The 20,753-nt window shown below is 50.0% G+C and overlaps 2 protein-coding genes across 3 annotated transcripts; one reads left to right on the top strand and one right to left on the bottom strand.

Moving 5' to 3' along the window:
- Window positions 1–750: 750 nt before the first annotated feature.
- Avpr2 (arginine vasopressin receptor 2) lies at window positions 751–2,385 on the top strand. Of its 2 annotated transcripts, none has more exons than XM_027432459.2 (3): window positions 751–775; window positions 1,104–1,988; window positions 2,169–2,385. In XM_027432459.2, the coding sequence occupies exons 1-3, from the start codon at window positions 751–753 to the stop codon at window positions 2,372–2,374; spliced, it is 1,116 nt and encodes a 371-aa protein (XP_027288260.1). In that variant the 3' UTR covers window positions 2,375–2,385. The 2 variants fall into 2 exon arrangements, with proteins under 2 accessions (XP_027288260.1, XP_035305924.1); XM_035450033.1 differs by having other exon boundaries at window positions 1,104–1,900; window positions 2,169–2,354.
- Window positions 2,145–19,177, bottom strand: Arhgap4 (Rho GTPase activating protein 4). Its single transcript, XM_027432456.2, has 21 exons — window positions 19,070–19,177; window positions 15,056–15,263; window positions 14,816–14,978; window positions 14,540–14,602; window positions 14,050–14,262; window positions 12,582–12,710; window positions 12,251–12,472; window positions 9,427–9,528; window positions 9,063–9,254; window positions 8,887–8,971; window positions 8,598–8,625; window positions 8,331–8,433; window positions 6,528–6,588; window positions 6,365–6,442; window positions 6,156–6,290; window positions 5,957–6,062; window positions 5,633–5,866; window positions 5,484–5,557; window positions 5,213–5,396; window positions 4,427–4,526; window positions 2,145–3,468 (listed from the first exon to the last, which is right to left on the bottom strand). Exons 1-21 carry the CDS (start codon window positions 19,134–19,136, stop codon window positions 3,235–3,237), a joined length of 2,781 nt encoding a protein of 926 aa, XP_027288257.2. The 5' UTR covers window positions 19,137–19,177; the 3' UTR covers window positions 2,145–3,234.
- Window positions 19,178–20,753: the final 1,576 nt, after the last annotated feature.

Raw genomic sequence — 20,753 nt, 5'->3', positions numbered from 1 at the left:
TGCTGCACTAAATAGTTTCCCACAGCACTTCCATACTAGATGTTTTAGTAAGGTGGACCTGTGGAGTAGGGGCAGACAGGACCTAGGTTGCTGCTGAACCAAGATGAGGACTGGGCTTTAGATGGGTGGTCCTGGGGACTGACCTGGAAAGCGTGGGGCAGAAAGGGAAATTGAAGCCAGGAAGTAACTTCCTGGTAGATGGAGGAAGGAGGCTAGGGGGAGGAGGGAGGCAAGGGGAGGTGCTTGAGGGGGAGGAGGGGGAAGTCTCCCATGCAGGTCATTCCCTGAGGCTGGGTTGGGGCGGGGCCGACAATGGAGAGCCGATCTGAGCACTGGCCACCTTCACGCTGCTGCCCAGAAGCCCAGGAGCTGAAGCAGGTAAGGGACTGCCAAAGGACTCTGAGAAGCACAGTTGGTCTTTCTTGACCAGTCCTTACTTGGCCCTTCAATGGTGATCTATCCAAGCTGCTGTCTGGGCAGGGGGAATCTTAGTGTTTACCTCTGATGCCTAATCACCAGTCTGGCTTTTGAGAGCTGCCTGGATGGAACGTGGGCTTTGTGTTATTTTGATTGTTCCTTATATTCCCTGCCCAGGCCTGAATACAGGCTGCACCTCCATCCTGTGAACGTACCTTCGGAGAAGCACCTCTATCCTGTGCGGTGACCCTGGACAGTGGGGCTGGCCCCTGGAGTGGAGGCTGAGTTGGCCCCCCATAACAGGTGTACAGGTCATCTGCAGTCACCCCCACCATGTTCCTCGTGTCCACCATATCCGGTAAGGTTCCAGCCACTGGGTTCCTGCTCCCTCTTGCTTAGATGAGCCAGGTGGGTTTGATGGAGCTGAGAAGGCCCTTTTTCTAAAACTTCTTTCCCTTTCTTGTGAGCGGGTATGCTGTCAGGAGGGGCTGAAGGGAAGGCATTAACTGCCTTCTAAACCACAGACTTCCTTAGAAGTCCCTTCTGCTGGGGTCCAGGAAATGGGCAGTAAGACCAACAAGGGGTTCAGCTGCACAGGCCACTATCCCTGGCATTTGAACTTCCTCATTCTAGGGAACCTACACAGCACCCCACTAACTTGTCCCTTATCCCTCACCCTTGCCTAGCTGTGCCTGGGCCTCTTTCACCTCCTAGCTCTTCTAGCAACAGCAGCCAGGAGGAGCTACTGGATGACCGAGACCCACTGCTAGTCCGGGCTGAACTGGCCCTGCTTTCTACCGTCTTTGTGGCTGTGGCCTTGAGCAATGGCTTGGTGCTGGGAGCCCTAATACGACGGGGCCGGCGTGGACGCTGGGCACCTATGCACGTCTTCATCAGTCATTTGTGCCTAGCTGACCTGGCTGTGGCTCTGTTTCAAGTGCTGCCCCAGCTGGCTTGGGATGCCACTGACCGCTTCCATGGCCCTGATGCCCTGTGTCGGGCCGTCAAGTACCTGCAGATGGTGGGCATGTATGCCTCCTCCTATATGATCCTGGCCATGACACTAGACCGCCACCGTGCCATCTGCCGCCCTATGCTGGCATACCGCCATGGAGGTGGGGCTCGCTGGAACCGGCCAGTGCTGGTGGCCTGGGCCTTCTCACTCCTTCTCAGCCTGCCTCAGCTCTTCATTTTTGCTCAACGAGATGTGGGAAATGGCAGTGGAGTATTTGATTGCTGGGCCCGATTTGCAGAGCCCTGGGGCCTTCGTGCCTACGTCACCTGGATTGCCTTGATGGTATTTGTAGCACCTGCCCTAGGCATTGCTGCCTGCCAGGTTCTTATCTTCCGAGAGATTCATGCCAGTCTGGTGCCAGGGCCATCTGAGAGGGCAGGGAGGCACCGCAGAGGGCACCGGACAGGCAGTCCCACTGAAGGAGCCCATGTGTCGGCAGCCATGGCCAAGACTGTGAGGATGACACTGGTGATTGTGATTGTCTACGTACTGTGCTGGGCACCCTTCTTCCTTGTGCAGCTGTGGGCAGCGTGGGACCCAGAGGCTCCTCTGGAAAGTGGGTATGGGTGTGGCTAAGTTTGGGGTGGGGGAGGTAAGGGCTTGGCCATACACATCCAAGTATTCCACTTGCTATCTTTATGCCCTACTAGTGGGTTCACATGTGGTGTCCCCGTGGCTTGCTAGCATGAGCAAGGCACACCCTGAGCTCCAACCTGGCCTCTTCTCTCCTTCATAGGGCCTCCCTTTGTGCTGCTCATGCTGCTGGCTAGCCTTAACAGCTGTACCAACCCCTGGATCTATGCTTCCTTCAGTAGCAGCGTCTCCTCAGAGCTGCGCAGCCTACTTTGCTGTGCTCAGAGGCATACCACACCCAGCCTGGGGCCTCAAGATGAGTCCTGTGCCACGGCCAGCTCCTCTCTGACCAAGGATACTCCTTCCTGAGCAGCCACTGGGCTCCTTCCATTCAAAGGCTCCCTGTAGGCTCAGATGACTGTCTGAGGTTGGCCCTGGGAACACCAAGAGAGGGGTACCTTGGCCATCTTTGATCCTCCCTAGATCTCATTGTCCCCAGGTATGCAAGAAGGAATGTTCTAAGACTGTAAGGAAACCCTTAAGTTAACTTCTTTGTGCCAAACATGGGAAGCAACTGGAGCAGAGTCCTCGTGGTCTGCCAAGTACCCTGAAGGTGAAGAAGAGTCCCAGGGAGCTGGAGGAAGGACCAGAATGGGGCTAGTAGAACTTCCTGTCATTCCTCCCTTCTGCCTATCTCCCTAATAAAAGTTGCAGTTCATTTTGCACATGGAAGAGGTTTTCTTGGATCAGGTAAATGGTGGGTACAGAGGCTGGAATAAAGACAAAGACCCCCACACCTATAGATATACACACAGTCAGGGACCTGTGATATGAGCAACCAAGATTGCACTTTTGAGAGCAGGTCCCCAAATGACAACAGACAACTCCATGTCAGAGGACCCTCTTTCCCAAGAGAAGCTGTTCAACATTCTGTCTTGGCATCTGTCCTCTAGCAGCACAGTTTCTGGGAGCTGCCCTGCACCTGACCTGTTTAGCCCCCCAAAACAGAGTGTAGGTTATTATAAAAGCAGCCAGTGCATGGGTCTTTATGAATTGCTACAACTTCCATCCTCCACAGCCACAGCCCAAGGCTTCCCAGCAAAGGCACACAGAGGCTTATCTCTAGCCTCCTTCTTTTGCTACTTCCCAAAGACCCCTAGAGCAGGGATGTGGAGAGGCAATAGGCCTAAGGGGAATGGTGGGCTGGTGACTGATGGAGGTAAGCTGCCTCACAGTGGCTTGCGAGTTGAGTCTGGACCCTGGGGGTGGGAGGCTGAGGGGGAAACTGGAGTGCCAGGTCCCCGGGAGAAGACTTTGGTTTTGCCGAAGTTGCTGCAGGCCAGGGGCTTCAGGTTTCTGGTTCCTAGACTTGGGGAGGCTGTAGAGGCTAGCCCATGTCCCTGGCGGACAGCAGCCTTTCCCAAGAGCTCCTTAAACACAGAGTCCATGTTCTGCGCCACAGCCTAGCAAAAGGAAAAATGGAGGGCTCAGTGAGTTTCCTCCATTACTTAAACTGAGGCCTTGGTTACTATGCCAGGTTCTCTCTCTAGGGGCCATGGAAGAGACTGCCTGAACCTTCAGGCCACCTCCCCCACTCCATTCTAACTTCCTTCCTCTAGTCACTTTCAGTGTTGCTTGTGGAACAGTAACTTCTTAGTCTGTCTCTGAAGAGGGGGATCCTTTGAGCCCTGGGTCCCCCCTCTTCTCACCCTTACTTTTTCTCTAGCTGACATCACAGCTTCCATCCATGGTCTCTGGGGCTGTCAACATGCTGGGGATTCCCAAGTCAGTGTCTTCCCCTGGGTCTCCCAGATGCCAGGCTTTAGTTCCTGTGTGTTTACCAACCTTCCCTAAGCCCCCAAGGTCTAGGAGTAGGGGCAGTCTTCCTAAGACTTAGCAACTGTCTTCAAGGATTCCCTGCTCAGTCCATAGGGGCTCAAAAGACCTGTCGTATAAAGGGGACTCCCCAAGTTGTGCCACTCATCAGAGCCTTGTTCTGAGACTATTTTGCTGTCCCTCCTACTTCCCTATTATCTGTCCTTTCACTCTCCCTGGCTGGCTAAGCACCTAAGCCTAGCTCTAGGTGCCAGCTTTTAAGTCTATCCTGGAGCCCCTAGCCCACATCAGTCTAAACTGTCTGGCTTCTCTCTAGCTTAAGAGTGTTGGGAGTCCTATACCACAGCTGGGCTGATGATCTTCTGCCCTCTCATCTCTGCCCTTGGGTCCCTACCCCTGTCCCTCCCACCCCTGTCTCTTCCCCCTTGTCCCCATGCTCCTCCCTAGATTGTGACTTGACTCGCTGGTAGCAGGTACCCCTGGACTGGGACCAAGGACAATAACAATGAACCTCACCTTGGGGAAGGCAGAGACCATGTAGAAGAGGCGCCCCCTGCTGGCCCCATAGCCAGTCCTGACTCTTACCTTATCCATCTCCACATGTTGCTCAGGGGAGGTGGGAACCAAACAGTGTCGTCTGTGCCCAGAAGGGCCCACAGCCTCAGGTGGGGTGCCTAGTTCCAGCCTACAAGGTACAGATACGAAGATTAGTAATGGCCCTGGGAAATCTTTGCCCTATGCTGGCACTGCCCATCTTAGATATGGCCAAGGAAAGAGATGAGCCTCCATGGTCCCCAAATTCCTCTAGAATCTCTCCAAGTCACAAATAAGGGTGACTCTGTTCTGTCCACACAGTGTCCTTTATGCAACAACTCCCCCAATTCCATGTGGTCAAAGCCTGAGCCAACATCCTAAAGCTTAACAGTGCAGGTTGCCTCTGACCCATGGTGCCTGCTGCTGGGTCTTTCCAAAGGCCTGTCCTCTCCTGGCTCACCAATTGGTAAACTCCAAGGCCAGGAAGCCCTCTGGATGGCTCACAGATTCCACCGTGGCCTGCAGACCAGCTGTCTGCTTCTCATCCCTGGGAAGGGAAAAGACTGGCTTGCTTTGGACTCTTTCCTGGCTGGAGCTTAGAGGCCAATATCCCCTTACCCCAATCAAAGGAGTTGGGAATAGTTGTTCTTGGGCCCAACCCAGGCCTATAGACTCTGTTTCAGGATTGGGGAGGGCAGCATCAGAACAAGTCCTGTTTGAGCATATCAGAATGACAGCGGCTACTTCCAGAAAGAAGACCTGGAGACTCTATGCTCACAGGTCAGGAGACCCAAGGCAGATACAACGGGACCCTCCCCAAGGCTACAGCTGACTCACCCCTCAGGCAGTGTGATGTACTTATGGGGAATGAGTCCCTGTACACCAGCATGCTCCCCTCGCCACCAGTCACTCGATGCCCGAGCATACAGCCGTAGCACATCCCCTCGCTGGAATGTCAGCTCCTGGGCTGTGCGGCCAGTGTAGGCAAAGCAGGCCACAGCCTCCACATCTCCCTCCGGGTCTGTCAGGAAGAGATGGTCAGGCTGAGAGTAAAGTGGGTACACAGATAAAGAATGGGGTAGAGCCTCCCTGCTGAATCCCTCCTCACCATCTTCCTGAGCTGTGGTCCCAGCTTCCAACTCCAGCTCTGGCTCCCCAACAAGGCTCTCCAACTGGCTATCCCTGATGTTTCAAGCAGAATAAGGCAGGCTGCCCTCCACTAGATTCCCTCTCCCCCAAGAAGCACCCAAAACATACCCCAGGCAGCTGGCAGAAGGTGGTGCCATGCATTTCTCATAGATGGGGCCTGGCAGTATGGCCAGGGGTGGGAAAACTCGAGCTGGTTGCAGGATAAGAGTTTGCACCAGCTGGTTCACTCGACCCTGCAAGGCTACAGGGTCCTGCCCAGCAGGCACAGGCAACAGTGTGGGCCCAAAGCATACAGCCAGGTTGTAGGAGTCCATCATGTTCTCATCGCTGTACTGGGTCAGGCTGGGGAAATAAGCATGTCACAGGTAGGGAGCTACAGCACCAGTGACCCCTCCATCCCCAACAGTCAACTGGCTCCCCAGAAATACTCACTGGTTGAGGAAGGTGAAGAGATATCGCAGGACCACTAGCACAGGTCTGGGCAGTCTGGACAACAGATGGCTCATAGGCTCCACCCGCTCACCCACAGCCTCTAGTTCTATAGCCAAGGAAGCCCAAGATAGTACACTGAGTAAGATGTAGCCACTAGCACTAGTGGGTGCCCTTCTACCCAGCTGATCTCAGGCCTCACCTGCTGAAGTCAGAAGCTCATTAAACATGCCCAAGGGGAAGAGTGGGGGCTCCAGGCTCCGGAAGTACAGCTTCAGTACCCCAGCCACTGAGTCTAGGTCATGAGCAGTACAACCTTCCACCAGAGGGTCCTCCCCTGTGGAGAGTAACAAAGTAAAATGAGGAGGTTACCTGTGCCTACTAAAGCCACACTTATCCATCAGTCCTCACCTCTTTCAAAGGCATCTCGGATCTCAGAGATCCGGGCCTGGGCACCTGATATCCGGAAGATGCCTTCATGCTGCAGGCCTGTGGAGAACAAGGGGCCAACAGGCAGAATCCCCTCTCCCACAAACACCCAGTGCTAAGGTGGCAGAAGATCAGGTACACTTACCATTGAGGTTAATGAAACGGATACAGCTTTCCACCACAAGGGGCACAGGTTGGCCTGAGCTCTGGGACAGAGAACACATTTCACTAGGACACAGCAAGTCCCCTGGTCATTCTATCACTTTTCCCCTAATAGTATTATAGTGGAATTTTTTGGAATCTCTGTGAACGAACTGATTTGCTTGTGCCTTTAAAGTGGCACTTTACCTTTTATTTGCAAATCGTTGCAAGTGTAATAAGGCAATCAAAATCCAGATGTTGACCTTCTTTCAAAGAATACTGCAAACCTTATTTCTGCTCATTTAAATGGTCTGACTCTTTTTTGTTTGCTTGTTTTTTGTTTTGTTTTGTTTTTGTTTTGTTTTGGTTTTGGTTTTTCGAGACAGGGTTTCTCTGTGGCTTTGGAGGCTGTCCTAGAACTAGCTCTTGTAGACCAGGCTGGTCTCGAACTCACAGAGATCCGCCTGCCTCTGCCTCCCAAGTGCTGGGATTAAAGGCGTGTGCCACCACCACCCAGCAAATGGTCTGATTCTTATGAATGCTGTAGATACATAATGGCATAATTGTAAATGACAGTGTTACTTTTCCTCCCTTCCTTTTGAGACAGCACCTCATTAATCCCAGGTTTGCCTAAAATTTGCTATGTAGCTAAGGCTACTACTAGCCTTGATCTCCTGTTCCTCCAGCCTCCACCCATTAAGTGCTAGGATTACAGGCTACACCACCACACCTGGCTCTTTCAGAACTCTGCTGAATTTCTTTCTTTCTTTCTTTCTTTCTTTCTTTCTTTTTTTTTTTTTTGCTATTTAAAATTGTCAAAGTCAGGGCCTGGAGAAATGGCTCAGTAGTTGGGAGCAGTGGCTGCTCTTCCAGAGAACTCAGGTTCAATTCCCAGCACCCACATGTCAACTTATAACTGTCTGTAGCTGCAGTTTCAGGGGATCCAATACTTTCATATACATACATGCAGGCAAAACACAAATGCACATGAAATAAACACATTATTTTTAAAAATATTTTAAAAAAGAATTGCCAGGGTCATATGGGCCAGAAGTATGGCTTATGAACATCTTGTGCTGTCCTAATCATAGGGGGCAGCTCTCAACACCTCATCTCTAAAAATGTTGCAGACCCAGGTTTTCTTTTTTTCCTTTTAAGTATATATTTATTTTTTAAAGATTTATTTATTTATTTATTTAGCATGTATACAGTGAGTGCCAGAAGAGGGAACCAGATCACATTACAGATGGTTGTGGGCCACCATGCGGTTGCTGGGAATTGAACTCAGGACCTCTGGAAAAGCAGTCAGTGCTCTTAACCCCTGAGCCATCTCTCCAGCCCCCATATTTAATTTTTTTAAATTTTATGTGCATTGGTGTTTGGACTGCATTCATGTCTGTGTAAAGGTGTTGGATTCCCTGTAACTAGAGTTACAGACAGTTGTAAGCTGCCATGTGATTACTGGGAATTGAACCCAGGTTCTTTGGAAGAACAGCCAGTGCCCCTAATCACTGAGCCACCTATCTCTCCAGCTCCTGGAAGCTCCGGTTTTCTGAGTTCCTTAAGAGTTCCCTTTAAAGTTGGATGGTATTGGCACCACACCTTTAATCCCGGCACTTGGGAGGCAGTTTGAGGCCAGCTTGATCTACAGAGTGAGACTCTGTCTCAAAAACCAAAAAGCAAACAATTATAAAAGAAATAGTTCCTTTAAATTGGTACAAGCCACTAGGAAGCCCAAGGCTAGAGAAAGACCAGAAGGGATAGAGATGGACTCCAATGAATTAAGAGTGTGGGGCAAAGCAAATACCTGGATAAACTTCTCCAGGTCACCTCCAAAGAGTCTCTGGTTATACTGGGAGATAGGACGAGGGTGGTGGCTCTTGTGAAATTTTCTCTCTGTGCACTGGGTCCTGAGAAGAATGGGAACTGCCTTTTAGGGGAACAAGCTATCGAAAAGTTTTCCCATCCCTAACCCAGCCAGGGCATAGGGTGCTGGCAATAGAGCTAGAGCTAGGCAGTAAGGATAGGGGAGATGGAGACTTCTAAATAGGCCAGTACCTCATCAAGGACTCACCAAGATGTTTTTCGCTCTTCCTTGTTACCTGGAAAGAAGTAAATATTGATTGGTCTGTCTCTCAGACTGGGGAATCTTCAATTAACCCCAGAGAGAGGACTATCCTTGGACTGAAAGCTCAGGATAGTCAAAGGACCAAGGGGTAGGAAAGAAGTCAGTACCTATGCTGGGTTAGTTCCTGTATGCCAAACAACCTCTCTGGTTAGGGAGGAGCATGGGCCAGATCAGAGGGAGGAGGACGGGGGCAGTTTGGGCCCTAGAGAGAGGGTGTGCCTGGAGCAGGACCCACCTCGTTGTATAGCCTCCTGCAGCTTTTCATGCTTGGCCTGCAGCTTGGCAAGAATGCTCCGGCCACTCAGATACTCCTGCAGCTTCTGGAAAATTCAGAGAGTCCCTAGTTTGAACCTAAACTCAGTCCCCCTTTCTGCTGCCTTTTGTGGCCTTGTCCTGCCTGTCTAGCCCTACCGTAATGTAGAAGGTCTCTGTCTCCTGCTGCTGGCTCCGTCTGCGGCCTGTCTGTTTGGTGCCTGGGTCTGAGCTTGTGGACTTGAGGGACTCAGTGGAGGGGCTGGCCGGCAAAGAGTCCAACATGTCCCCATCCTCTGATGCTACCACTTCTAGCAGAGCCTGAAGTGTTGCCTTCAGTGTCTTATTCACCTGAGGGGACAGTGACAGGACAGTGAGTAGAGGACAGGATGGGAGGAAAGAAATCTAAATCTGCAGAAAGAGGAAAGGAAAGCTACTGCCACCTAGGAAGGAACTGTCTGGGCAGCTGAAGCTGAGAGAAAGCTCTAAGGCCTATCCCCACCCCAGGCTCAGTCATTCATGCCTCTTCTGTCTCGATGGTCTTTTGGTCCAAGCGACTCTGGATGTTTTGGGCTCTGGGCAAAATCTCATCCCGAAGTTCCATCTCAACCTGGATCTCAGCCACCTGCAAAGGGTAGTACCAGGGACTGAGGACTAGGCCAGGGCACAGAACTCAGATGAAGTAGTCAGGATATGAAACAAGGTACATATCTGTTGCTTGCTTCCAACTTCTGAGTGCTACAATGATAGCTATTCACCACCATGTCAGGTTTATGAGGTGCTGCAGATAGAACGAAAGACTTCGTGCATGCTAGGTAAGCACCAACTGAGCTACAGTCTCAGCCAAGGATATAAATTGTATCTTCAGTAAGTTTCAAATACCAATACAGAGGAACACATAGTCTAAGTCATATGAAAAAAGGACACATGCTGACAGATAGATGAACCTTGAGGAATGGAATGAGTCAGTCCCTATAAGACCTACTACTGTGATAGACCTTTATGTGTCAGTGCTGTAGCCAAGTTCACAGAGACAGAAGAATACTGGGTTCCAGAACCTGGAAAGAGAGCAATGGAGACCTAAATATTTAATAAGGACAGATTCTGTGTAAGAAAATAAACAGTCTAGAAATAGGGTGACACAGCAATGGAAATGTGCTTAACATCACTGAACTTGAAAGTGTCAGAAATAATAAATTTTATCTTTTGTTTTGTTTTGTTTTTTGAGACAGGGTTTCTCTGTGTAGCTTTGGAGCCTATCCTGGCACTCACTCTGGAGACCAGGCTGGCCTCGAACTCACAGAGATACGCCTGCCTCTGCCTCCGGAGTGCTGGGATTAAAGGTGTGCACCACCAATGCCCGGCTTAAATTTTATCTTTTATCAATTAAAAAATGAGATCTATTGGGCTGGAGAGATGACTCAGCAGTTAAGAACACTTGCTGTTTACCCAAGGACCCGAGTTCTCTTTCTAGAATCCACATTAGGTAGCTTACAACCACGTATAACTCTAGTTCCAGGTTGTTTAATACTCTTTTCTGGCATCCACAGGCACACACACACACACACACACACACACACACACACACACACACACACACACACACACACGGCATATATATTCACACACATACATACACATAATTGTTTTTGAGACAGGGTTTCTCTGCGTTACAGCTTTGGCTGTCCTAGAACTCACTTTGTAGACCAGGCTGGCCTCAAATTCACAGACACTCACATGCCTCTGCCTCCCAAGTGCTGGGATTATAGGCATGCACCACCACTGACTGGCTACATACACATAATTAAAAATTTTTGTTGTTGTTGTTTTCTCGAAACAGGGTTTCTCTGTGTTAATTTACAGTCCTGACTGTCCTGGTACTCACTCTGTAGAGCAGGCTGGCCTCGAACTCATTGAGATCCCCCTGCCTCTGCCTCCCAAGCGCTGGGATTAAAGGCAGGTGCCACCACCGCCAGGCTAAAAATCTTTTTAAAAATAATGGTCTATTTAAAAGCAGATATGAGGGGCTGGAGAGATGGCTCAAGAGGTCCTGAGTTCAATTACCAGCAACCACATGGTGGCTCACAACCATTTGTAATGAGATCTGGTGCCCTCTTCTGGTGTGCAGATATACATGGAAGCAGAATGTTGTATACATAATAAATAAAATCTTTAAAACAAAATAAAAGCAAACATAGTGTTTGTACACGGGTACCTGCTGGAAGTCAGAAGAGGGCATTGGATCTCTTAGAGTTGGAGTTATAAGTGGTTACAAGCTGCCTGATACGTGTGCTGGGAACCTAACTCTGTTCAGTGATCCACCTGCCTCTGCTTCCCAGTGCTGGGATTAAAGGCGTGTGTCACCACTGCCTGGCAGTAAATTGTTTTTAATTCAGCAAAAAGTTGGAGGAGATTCCAAAAGAAATGTCTTTTAATAGAAATGGGAAGAGGAAAGAGAAAACAGGAAATTGGAGAATGAATCAACCTGTGAGATGCAAGTAGAAGGCAAGAGGAGGAGGAAGAACACGGTGTCCAGGGAAGCCAAAAGCCTCAAGCAGACAGACACACTTATTGCCTAGTACTAGAAGGGAAAATGGAACCCCAAAGGAGAGCATCATTAAATTTTACACCAGAGAAGAAAGACTACCCTAAAAGTTCATAAAATGAGGACAGACATCTAATTATAAATGATGCTGTATGCTGGGTGGTGGTGGCACATGTCTTTAATCCCAGCACTGGGGAGGCAGAGACAAGTGAATCTCTAAGTTGGAGGCCAGCCTGGTCTACAAAGCAAGTTCCAGGACGGCCAGGGCTATCCTGAAAAACCAAAAAAAGAGAAAAAAAGAAGAAAGAAATGATGCAGCAAGTGTTTATTATGAAATTTGTCATCAGTTTGTCTGTTCTGTTTGTAGATAGGTTTTTACACTGAAGTCCAAGCTGTGGGCTTTATTATGTAGCACAGGCTGGCTTTAAAGTTAGGATAATCCTTCTGCCTTAGTTTCCCCAGTGCTAGGATGACTGGCATGCACTACCATACATGGCTACAATTTTCAACATTTAGTGTATGGACAGCCGTGGTGAACAACTGGACTGCTGTGCTTGCACTGTTTGAGGGCAGCCCCCTGAGTGAACTGCTACAGCTAACTGTTCTAATAGGACAGAAGCCATAGGATGAAGGGCTGAGAAATAAGGACCTTCAGCATCCTGGAATTTGTTTTGTTTTAGGAAAGTATAAATTATGTGACTGACTCACACTAATATGAAGTACAGAGAATGTGAAGTCTTTTTAAATCATGCTTGGTCCTTAAGGGTAGCAGAAGTAGGGGGTGCAATAAACTGACCCTCACCTCATCACCTTCATGGGGCTGGTAGTCAAATCGTAGTGGGAGACAGAAGGCCATGGCATGAACTTCAAGCACTTTGGCTTTGTCCCCTGGAGGATCCAGGGCCTCCAGAGCCTCTTCCAGGCTGCCCAATCCTTGCATCTGGGAGGCTTGAGTGCGGTTCTCAGCAGCTGTGTAGCTCCGGAGGGCCTGCCCCAGGGCCAAGTGGAAACCTGTGTCACAGCACTGGGAAGAAGCAAGTAGACACTGTTGTGGGCCTGGAGCCAGAGCCAATGGCTCAAAGCATTTAAGCTCCAATACCATGACCCCACTTGCCTGCCCACACAAGACTTACATCCATGAGGTCCAAGATACCCTGCAAGTAGTAGTTGCTGACGGCAGCATTGACACTGGCTAGGCTGAGCAGGTACTCATTTCGGGCCTTGGTGCACTTAAGTTTATGCTCCAAAAACTTGGCGTGACGCTGCTCAAGACACCAAGGAAGACCAGGGTCACACATTTGGAAACCACTCTTATCTCCACTTTTATCCATTCCCTCTACTGACAAGCATGGCCAATGTGCCACGGGTCCCTCATGTTTAATATAACATGAACCTTTTTACACTGCCACACACCAACTCTTGGTGCACCCTTTTGATCTCTTGGCAAGGGATGGTCGTCCGCCCCCCCCCCCCCCCCGCCCTTGTCTTGGTTTGAGTCCCCAACATGCCTCATGTCATTCTCCAGAGAAATGGAAGTAGATCACATGGAAACATATGACTAAGTAAAAGGCATTCATATTCATGTAGTGATATATTATTTATGATTTATTAAAGCTTGCTTGAGGATTTAGGAAAGCAAAGTCAGCCACAAGCCTTAGAAGTCAAGCACACACCTTTAATCCCAGCAGGCAGAAGCTAGGAGGTGGTGGCACACACCTTTCATCCTAGGACTCAGGATTAAGAGGTAGACAGAGCTCTGTGAGTCCAAGGCCACCCAGATCTACACAAGATTGACCCAGTCCTAAAGAGAATTATAGCTCACACCTTTAATCCCAACATTAGAGAAGTATATAAGACAGAAGCAAGGTCTCAGAGAGGCATTCGTTCTCCAGCCACACTGGGGAGAGGCAGCAGTTTGAGACTTGGTGAGAGCTCGTGTGTGGATCAGCCCTTTCAGCCTGAGCTAGAGGTGAGAGCTAGTGGCCGGCTACTTTGCTTTTCTGATATTCAGCTTGAAGCTTGAAACCCAGTATCAGTCTCTGGGTCATTTATTTATTCGTGTTACATACTCAGACCCCATGATGGAGGTCTGAGCTAGGAAAATATATGAAAAGGCTAATTAGGCTGCACATGGGGGTGGCACAAAACAAAAGCCATTGCCCTCAGCCTCACTTAGCTTGGAGCCTCTCTATTCTCTTCATGGGGTTCCCCCTGAATGCTTCTCCCGAAATGGCACCCAGTCCCTCACTCATCCTGAGTTCTCATGCTCCTAAAAATGTAGAAGCTAGCTAGGAAAAAGTCCTCTAAGGTTAGAGTACTACAGCTCTCTGCTTCAGCAGGCAGGGATGTGGGACAACATGATTGGATTATAATGTGTAAAAATCACTCTGTCATGACAGTATGATTGTTTTTACCCATCTTTCAGGTCTGTTGAAATCTCTGTAGCATTGTCTTTCCATATCCCAGAGCCATCAGGTCTGACCAGGAAGAAAAAATCTTGCTAGAGGCCTATAGCTCCCCCACACACACACTTTTGTCCCATGGACATCCTAGAGCCATCAGAGCTCTACAGAGAGGGGTGCCATAGCTCTCCAGGCCCACCTTCTCCACTAGCCGCCCTCCTTTCTTGAGAGAGCTCTTTCGGAGGGGTCCTGTCTCATTGGTGGTAACAGTAGTTGTGGTGCTGGCAGAGGCAGCAGTAGTGGTGGGCAGGGCACTCCGGCCTGACCTCTTCTCCTCCTGTCGCTCAGCTTCCCGGAGTTTGGTCTCAGCATTCATGCTCTCCAAGTGGTACACATAATATGTCTTCTTGGTCTGCAGGGAAGCCCAGGAAAGGCAGCCCCCTGAAAGTCATGACCAGGAACAGCACCCCTCAGGACCCCAGTATTCAGATCTGAGGGTTGGGCCATTTTACCTAAGTATGTTGTCATCTTAACCACTCTGTCCCCAGAGCATAGACAGGCCCATGCCTGTTGCCCCTCCAGACTCGGGTCATCCCTGGGCACCCATTCTCTTGACCCTGACTTGGAGATGCAATGGCTTGGGGCCGTTCCTGCTTCCCCCTGATCAGCACACAGTAGGTCCTGCTTACTGTCTGGAGTTCTGAGACCACCTCCAGTAGCTCATCCTGCAGCTGCTGCACCAGGTCCTTACTCTAGAGATGAAGGGGTATGTATGAAAATAGCATTGTCCTACTCAGTGCCTCCCATCATTCTGTAACAACCCATCCCACCTGAGATTGCTACAAGCCGACCTTGGGCTGCTACTTGTACATGGCATCCCATGCCTCTCAACCACAGTGCCTCCAGATAGATTCCCCATGGACTTTGTTAGAGCCTGAAGCGCTCCACAACTTGTGTGAACCTACCTTTTTGACTAAGCGTCCCACATCCTCGGCAATATAACTCAGGCGCTGAGCCAGGGGTCCAGCCAGCACCTCGCTGAGGGCGGCACTTTCACGACTCTGTTGCCGTGTGTGTTCCAGTAACACAGACCAGCAGTGCAAGGATGACAGGAGAGTTGGCTCCTTCCTGTAGCAGAGGAATATTCAGACCAGGGAGCCTAGGTCTCAGGCCCCGTAAAGCACTGCTGCCAGTGTGGTACCTACCGGAAGCTTTGCTGCTCCCGGCTGCTGCCTCCCAGGCGACCACTGCGACTGGCAAAGCGTTCAGCCAACTTGTCCAGGCCCCGAGAGTACTCCAGCTCCACCTCTGCCCGGCGCCGCATGAACTCAGCTAGCTCTTGCAACAAGTCTCGCCGCAGCTCTCCCTGAAGCTCCAGGCAACGGAGCTGCTCACTCAATTGCCAGCGCATCTCTGCAAGGGGACCTAGGTTCAGTCCTGGCAGACATGCATGGCGGGAACCAACCAGGCCAGTAAGGGGTAGAAGAGGCAAAGACAGACAGGCAGACATCCTGTCGACACCAAAGGCTCCTTGGTACCCGACTGAGCTAAGAACTGTAACTAAGTGCAGAAAAAAAGTGTGCCCTGAAGCAAGATACCCAGGCTTAGCAGCCCCTGTACACTTGGGAAGGGCCCTTAGCGAGAAAACTCTGTACTATGGCTTCTGAACAGACACAGGAACTTGCTCAGGCGCAGGACTCTGTGGCACTCGGCCAAGCCTTCAGGGACTTCAGGCCAAGTCAAACCGGTCTCATTCATAGTAAGGGCCATCGCCAAGTGTTCCTGTCAAGGTTAGTAAGTGAAAGGTGGAGTGTGGGGGGGTAAGTTTTCTGTCTGTTGTTCTCTACTGGCAGTTACCCACCCCAGGGCTTTTCTCTCTATCCTACAAAGGAGTCATAATTGAGGGCCCCACACAGGCCTTTTGACATCTTATCTCTGGCTCAATTTAGCAATACTTCTTCCCTCACCCATATCTCAAGCAAAAGCTGCCTGTCCTGCAAGTTGCTAGCAAGACTATGCTTCACCCCCCACCCTCCCACCCCCCCACCTCCGCTGCCAGACCAAGGTCCCAGATGAGTACCACAACCCACACACCAATACATCAAGCACAAAGACACTGTCTTGGCTTCTAGTAAGCGGGATATCCACAGACAGGTCATCAGCCGTATCTTCAGAGCAGAATACTAATTGATTTCTTCATTTAGTAGAATGGTGACTTCACATTTATTTCATTCCAGGCATATTCTAGACAATGCCTGCTCTTTTGGAGCTGGAACCATAGTGGGGGAAAGGAGCCATGGTAGAATGGAAAGGAGGGGAGCAGATGACTAAAATCTTGTGGTCCCAGATTCCAGCTGGATGCCCAAAAAGAGATAAGTCAAGGGGTAGAGTCCTATGGACTCATTTCATTTTCAGGGTCCCTCTGGCTACTGTGAGCCCAAAGGGCAGCTACTTTACTTATCTAAGGAAAAGAGTGGGCACTGGGACCAGGGAGCCAGTCTGAAAGGCAAGCCCCAGAGTAGCTGTTCAAAAGAAATCCACTGTGAAGAGATCAGAATGGATGGACTTCGTTCTTGACAGTGACTTTCCCGGGGCTATGAGAGGAAAGGCCTCCTTAGGTATCTCCAGCCCAGACCTCCCCATTTCCCCTTCTGATTTCCTTTTTCAGTATGTCCCCTGCCTGCTCTCAGACTCCACTCTACAGTGGGACTTACTTCTTTTCCTAACTCCAGGTGCTCCAGAACCAGAGGCCTGCATGACCTACTCATTAGCCTTCCACATCACCCACTGGACTGTCTCTGGTGGGCTTTGGGGCATACCCTTAATGTGGTCACTGGAATTGCTAACTTTCCAACAAAGGGACAAGTTAGGCAGAAGGAAGCGTGCGTGTGTGTGTGTGTGTGTGTGTGTGTGTGTGTGTGTGTGTGTGTATGTGGAAACTCCCAACACTGAAGCTAAAGTAAAGGCCACAATACCAAGTGTCACTGTCACCAGCCCCCTAAGGAAGTAATGTGTGCCAGCCACTGGTAAGGATGAGTGCTAATGCTACTGATGTCAATCAGGGGAGTCCTCACTAAATGACAATAATAGGGTTTCAAGAATGGCAAAAGGAGGGACCTATTATGGCTACACAATGCCAAGTGCAGACCACAGTACCTCGTGGATTCTCCACCAGCAGCAACAGCACCTCTGGTTTAGAACATGTACACCAGCCGGCATCACAGAGCTATAGACTGCAAGCCAGTTGCATCTGAGGTCCACAGAGGGTTGGAAACTGCTGTCCCAAGTCAGTCTCCAGGTTGTGCCATGGCAGAGCTTTCAGATCTCTGCTTTAACAACCCTGATCTCCTACCAAACTAACTCTGGCCCTTGTCTGGCCCCAGTGTGTTCTTGGCACCTTGGCCGTCCTTTGCAGTCCTTTACCATACATGAAATCAGCTGTGTGCAATTTTTCTCTCCTCAGACCTGTGAACCACCAAGGACTGTTTCTCTTCTATAAAATAAGATTGTTTCCAGAATCCACAGCAAACATAGATTTATACATAGATCTGGCACCTGGGTGTGGTAGCAAAGGTTGGCATCCCGGCCCTGGAAGGTTGAGGCAGAGGTTGCTGCAAATTACAGACCAGATTGAGTAAAATAATGAGTTCAAGATTAGCCTGGGCTACATACTAAGCTCCAGTCCCACCTACCCACCCAAACAAACAAAAGAACAGCTGACAAAAAGGTGTAAGAAAGCCTGCATATTTGCATTGCAAAGCTGGGACCCAGGCCCCTCCAGGCTTCCTGTGAGCCAGGCATTCACTCTCACTTCTGCTGACCAGTGGAGTAGACTAGCTGGCCTCCAAACCGCGACTATGCTGACCTTTCAGAATTTAAAGTGTCAAGACAATGCTGCTCTTCCAGGACAATTGGAAGACCTGTTTTTTTTTGTTTGTTTGTTTGTTTGTTTGTTTGGTTGGTTTTTTGTTGTTGTTGTTGTTTTGAGGGAGGACCATGAGAAATAAAAAGTTACAAAAGCTGGACACTCTTGTGCCAAACTCCAGGTTCTTGGTGGGAACTAGCTGGCCTGGGTTTGCTGATTGAAGTGATTGAAGATTTTTCAAGGTCCTTGGGCTTCAGGACAATTTTTGTTTGTTTTGAGACAGGGTTTCTCTGTATTCCTGGCTGTCCTGGAACTTTCTCTGTAGACCAGACTAGCCTCGAACTCAGAGAACTGCCTGCCTGCCTCTGTCTCCCAGTGTGCTGGGTTTAAAGGCGTGCATCACCACCACCCAGCTGCTGGTTGGCATTTTGGGGAAGTAGGATGGGATCATTGTCACCCTCTGCAGTCACCTCAAGCTGGCTCTGGACACCACGATGAGTGTGTCCAGAGGCACCTATGTTCAGCACTACAGCAGCAACACATCACTAAGACATACTTTGGTATAAGTTGCTTGCACCAAGTACGTACACTGGAATTTCAACTACAGGTCGGAAAATTCTAAAGGTCATTTCATTTCTCTTCTCGGGACCTGTTGTGCTATATCACACTGCTTCTCTGAGCTTGTATCCACAATAGGCAAAATATAGAGCCATTGAGAGTGATAATGGGAATCTATATATCTGGAAGCAACAAGAAACTGAGGAGGGGGAGGTGTTAGATGCTGCCTCCTTTCCTGTTAAAGAGTTACTTACCACACCCTGAAGTAATGAAGCTGTCCGCTAAGAACTTACAAAGCTCATTTGCATATGATTTACATGGACTTGTTTGTCAGAACCCAGAGGTCTAATAGCCTAAGGCTGTAAAGTCAGCCCAGTTGAATTTTTCTATCCCACATTGAGTCTGTTAGCCAGGGCCAACAACCCAAACCTGCAAGTTACTTCAGTGCCAAAGGGAGGAGAAGGTACTAAGGCTTCATAGATTGTAGTGGTGTTAACAGTGAGGTGTTAGGCCAACAGCAAAGTCAAGGTGGCTCATTATACTCCAGCTTGAAAGCCACCTTCAGTCTGCCCATCCCTCAGGCTACCAGAGTCATTGCTGTCTGAGTAAGCAGCAGGCGACCCAAGTTGAGCAGAGAAGCAGGAGGTAGGGCATGGACAGGCAGTTGAGGGGCCAAAGAAGCTCCAAGAAGCAGAGCCTTGTGCTTCTGCTCCACCCAGTTCCGGGGGGTTATCTGAGGATCGGCAGCGGACACTCGGGGTCTCCGCAGTACACCAGGCCTGAAGCGCCCTCTCACCTTTGACTTGTGCCTCATACTCAGCCTGCAGCCCCCGCTCCCGCCGCAGCTTCCCGTGCGCCGCCATGGCCGAGGCCTGATCGCGCCTTCGAGTCCCGATGCTCCCACGAGGCTGCGATGAAGCGAGACAACGGAGCACAGGGACTGGGGCGCCAAGGCCAGCACCATCTGCCAGCTCCGCCCCGCCCCGCCCCGTCCCCAGCACGGTCTCTCGTGGGGCGGGGCGACCTGGACCCAGAGCTGCCTGCTGCCTGGGATGGAACTCAGGACAAGACATCCCTTCCCAGGCACAGAGCTCTTCAGGCAGGCTGTCTCCCTTCTTCCTCTTCTCATCTACCTAGATCACCTTGAGCCCTAAGACTCAGCACGAAGCAGCCAATGTAAGAGAGTCACAACATGCCTGGGACCACATGCTTCAGTTTCTCACTGTCTGCAGAAAGCTATCTGTGGTCCCCAATGTCAGACCATACATACCCCTATGGCCACTGACCCTCAACACTTGTGGGCAATGGCACCATAACTGCTCCAAGCCCAAGACGTCCCCTAGGCCGCCTGACTCCCCCAAGCCTCTCTGGACATCAGATGCCACCCTCCTTCCTGTAGTCACAGCCCTGAGTGAGCCCTAAGGGAGTCCAGACAGCTGATTGGAAGTTCCCCAGAAGACTGCAGGCCTGAGTTCCCCCTAGGCCTCCTGAGGGGGAGGGAGCAGGGTTCAGCTACAGTTCCCCTTCTACTCAAGCCAGAAAGGAAACAACTAGCCTCATTTCCCCATAGGTAGTTACCACTTCCTGCTGCCGGAAGAGATTCTTTTTGTCTCTTTTCCCTTACATCTTGCACCTGTACGGACCTATACTGGTGGGGGTTCTGAGACAGCCTGGGAGCAACTCCTATTGCCTTCTTTATCCAGAGATAATGGGGATTTGTTCCACCCCCACCAACTCTAAGCCAGAGGGCAAGATCTATTCATCAATTTGTGATTTTTTGTTTTGAGATAGGGTCTCATTCATAGGGCCTCACTCTGTAGCCGTGGCTGGTCTGGTACTTCTTACACAATCCAGGCTGGCCTCAAACTTGAGGCAATCTTTCTGCTTCTGTCCCAAATGCAGGGTTACAGGTGTGCACAATCACACCAAGCTTCTCTACTAAATTGGCAAGGCAGGAGGCAGGTGATAAACCACCTATCTACAGTTCTATGAAGAGAAAGCCCTGGGGGTATACAGATTGTGAGAGACAGACAAGGAGCTTAGGAGACATGCTAAAAGGTAGTAAAATACAAAAGGAGTCTAGATCTGTATGTGCATGCATGGATGCCAAAGTGCATGTGAGCACATGTGACACTGGCCTGGAGATTTGGCAGGAGAGGGAGACTATTCTGGCCCTTCAATTGTGTGCAATTGATTCTCTTGGCCAGAAAAAAAATACTTAGTCTCTTAGTTGTTGGTCTGTACTTGCTCCCAGTACCAAAGCCCTTCTCTAAGATGCTGCCAGATTCTCGCAGAATCTTGAAGAAAAGGTCTGGAAGCTAGCTTGATGTTCACAGGCCCAGGTCCTGGACTTCCAGAAGCATTCCAGTAGCAATGTTGGAATCCTCCATCAAATCAAGCAAGCCTGTATCTCTTCTCACAGCACATGAATGGGCATCGATCCTTGTGAATTTGCTTTATCAGCAGACACTTATTCCAAC

The sequence above is a fragment of the Cricetulus griseus genome, chromosome X, assembly GCF_003668045.3.
Source record: "Cricetulus griseus strain 17A/GY chromosome X, alternate assembly CriGri-PICRH-1.0, whole genome shotgun sequence".
In the NCBI taxonomy this organism is placed as follows: Eukaryota; Metazoa; Chordata; class Mammalia; order Rodentia; family Cricetidae; genus Cricetulus; species Cricetulus griseus.
This window is presented reverse-complemented; position numbering and strand designations above follow the sequence as displayed.

Excerpts from the sequence above, each read along its gene's own strand:
- Avpr2 (XM_027432459.2), top strand. The coding sequence starts at position 751 with ATGTTCCTCGTGTCCACCATATCCG. Across the intron at positions 776-1,103 it reads CCTCGTGTCCACCATATCCG|CTGTGCCTGGGCCTCTTTCA; the intron begins GTAAGGTTCCAG and ends ACCCTTGCCTAG. Across the intron at positions 1,989-2,168 it reads CCCAGAGGCTCCTCTGGAAA|GGCCTCCCTTTGTGCTGCTC; the intron begins GTGGGTATGGGT and ends TCTCCTTCATAG.
- Arhgap4 (XM_027432456.2), bottom strand. The coding sequence starts at position 19,136 with ATGGCGGCGCACGGGAAGCTGCGGCGGGAGCGGGGGCTGCAGGCTGAG. Across the intron at positions 6,063-6,155 it reads TGAGCTTCTGACTTCAGCAG|AACTAGAGGCTGTGGGTGAG; the intron begins GTGAGGCCTGAG and ends CCTTGGCTATAG. Across the intron at positions 4,527-5,212 it reads TACATCACACTGCCTGAGGG|GCTGGAACTAGGCACCCCAC; the intron begins GTGAGTCAGCTG and ends TGTACCTTGTAG.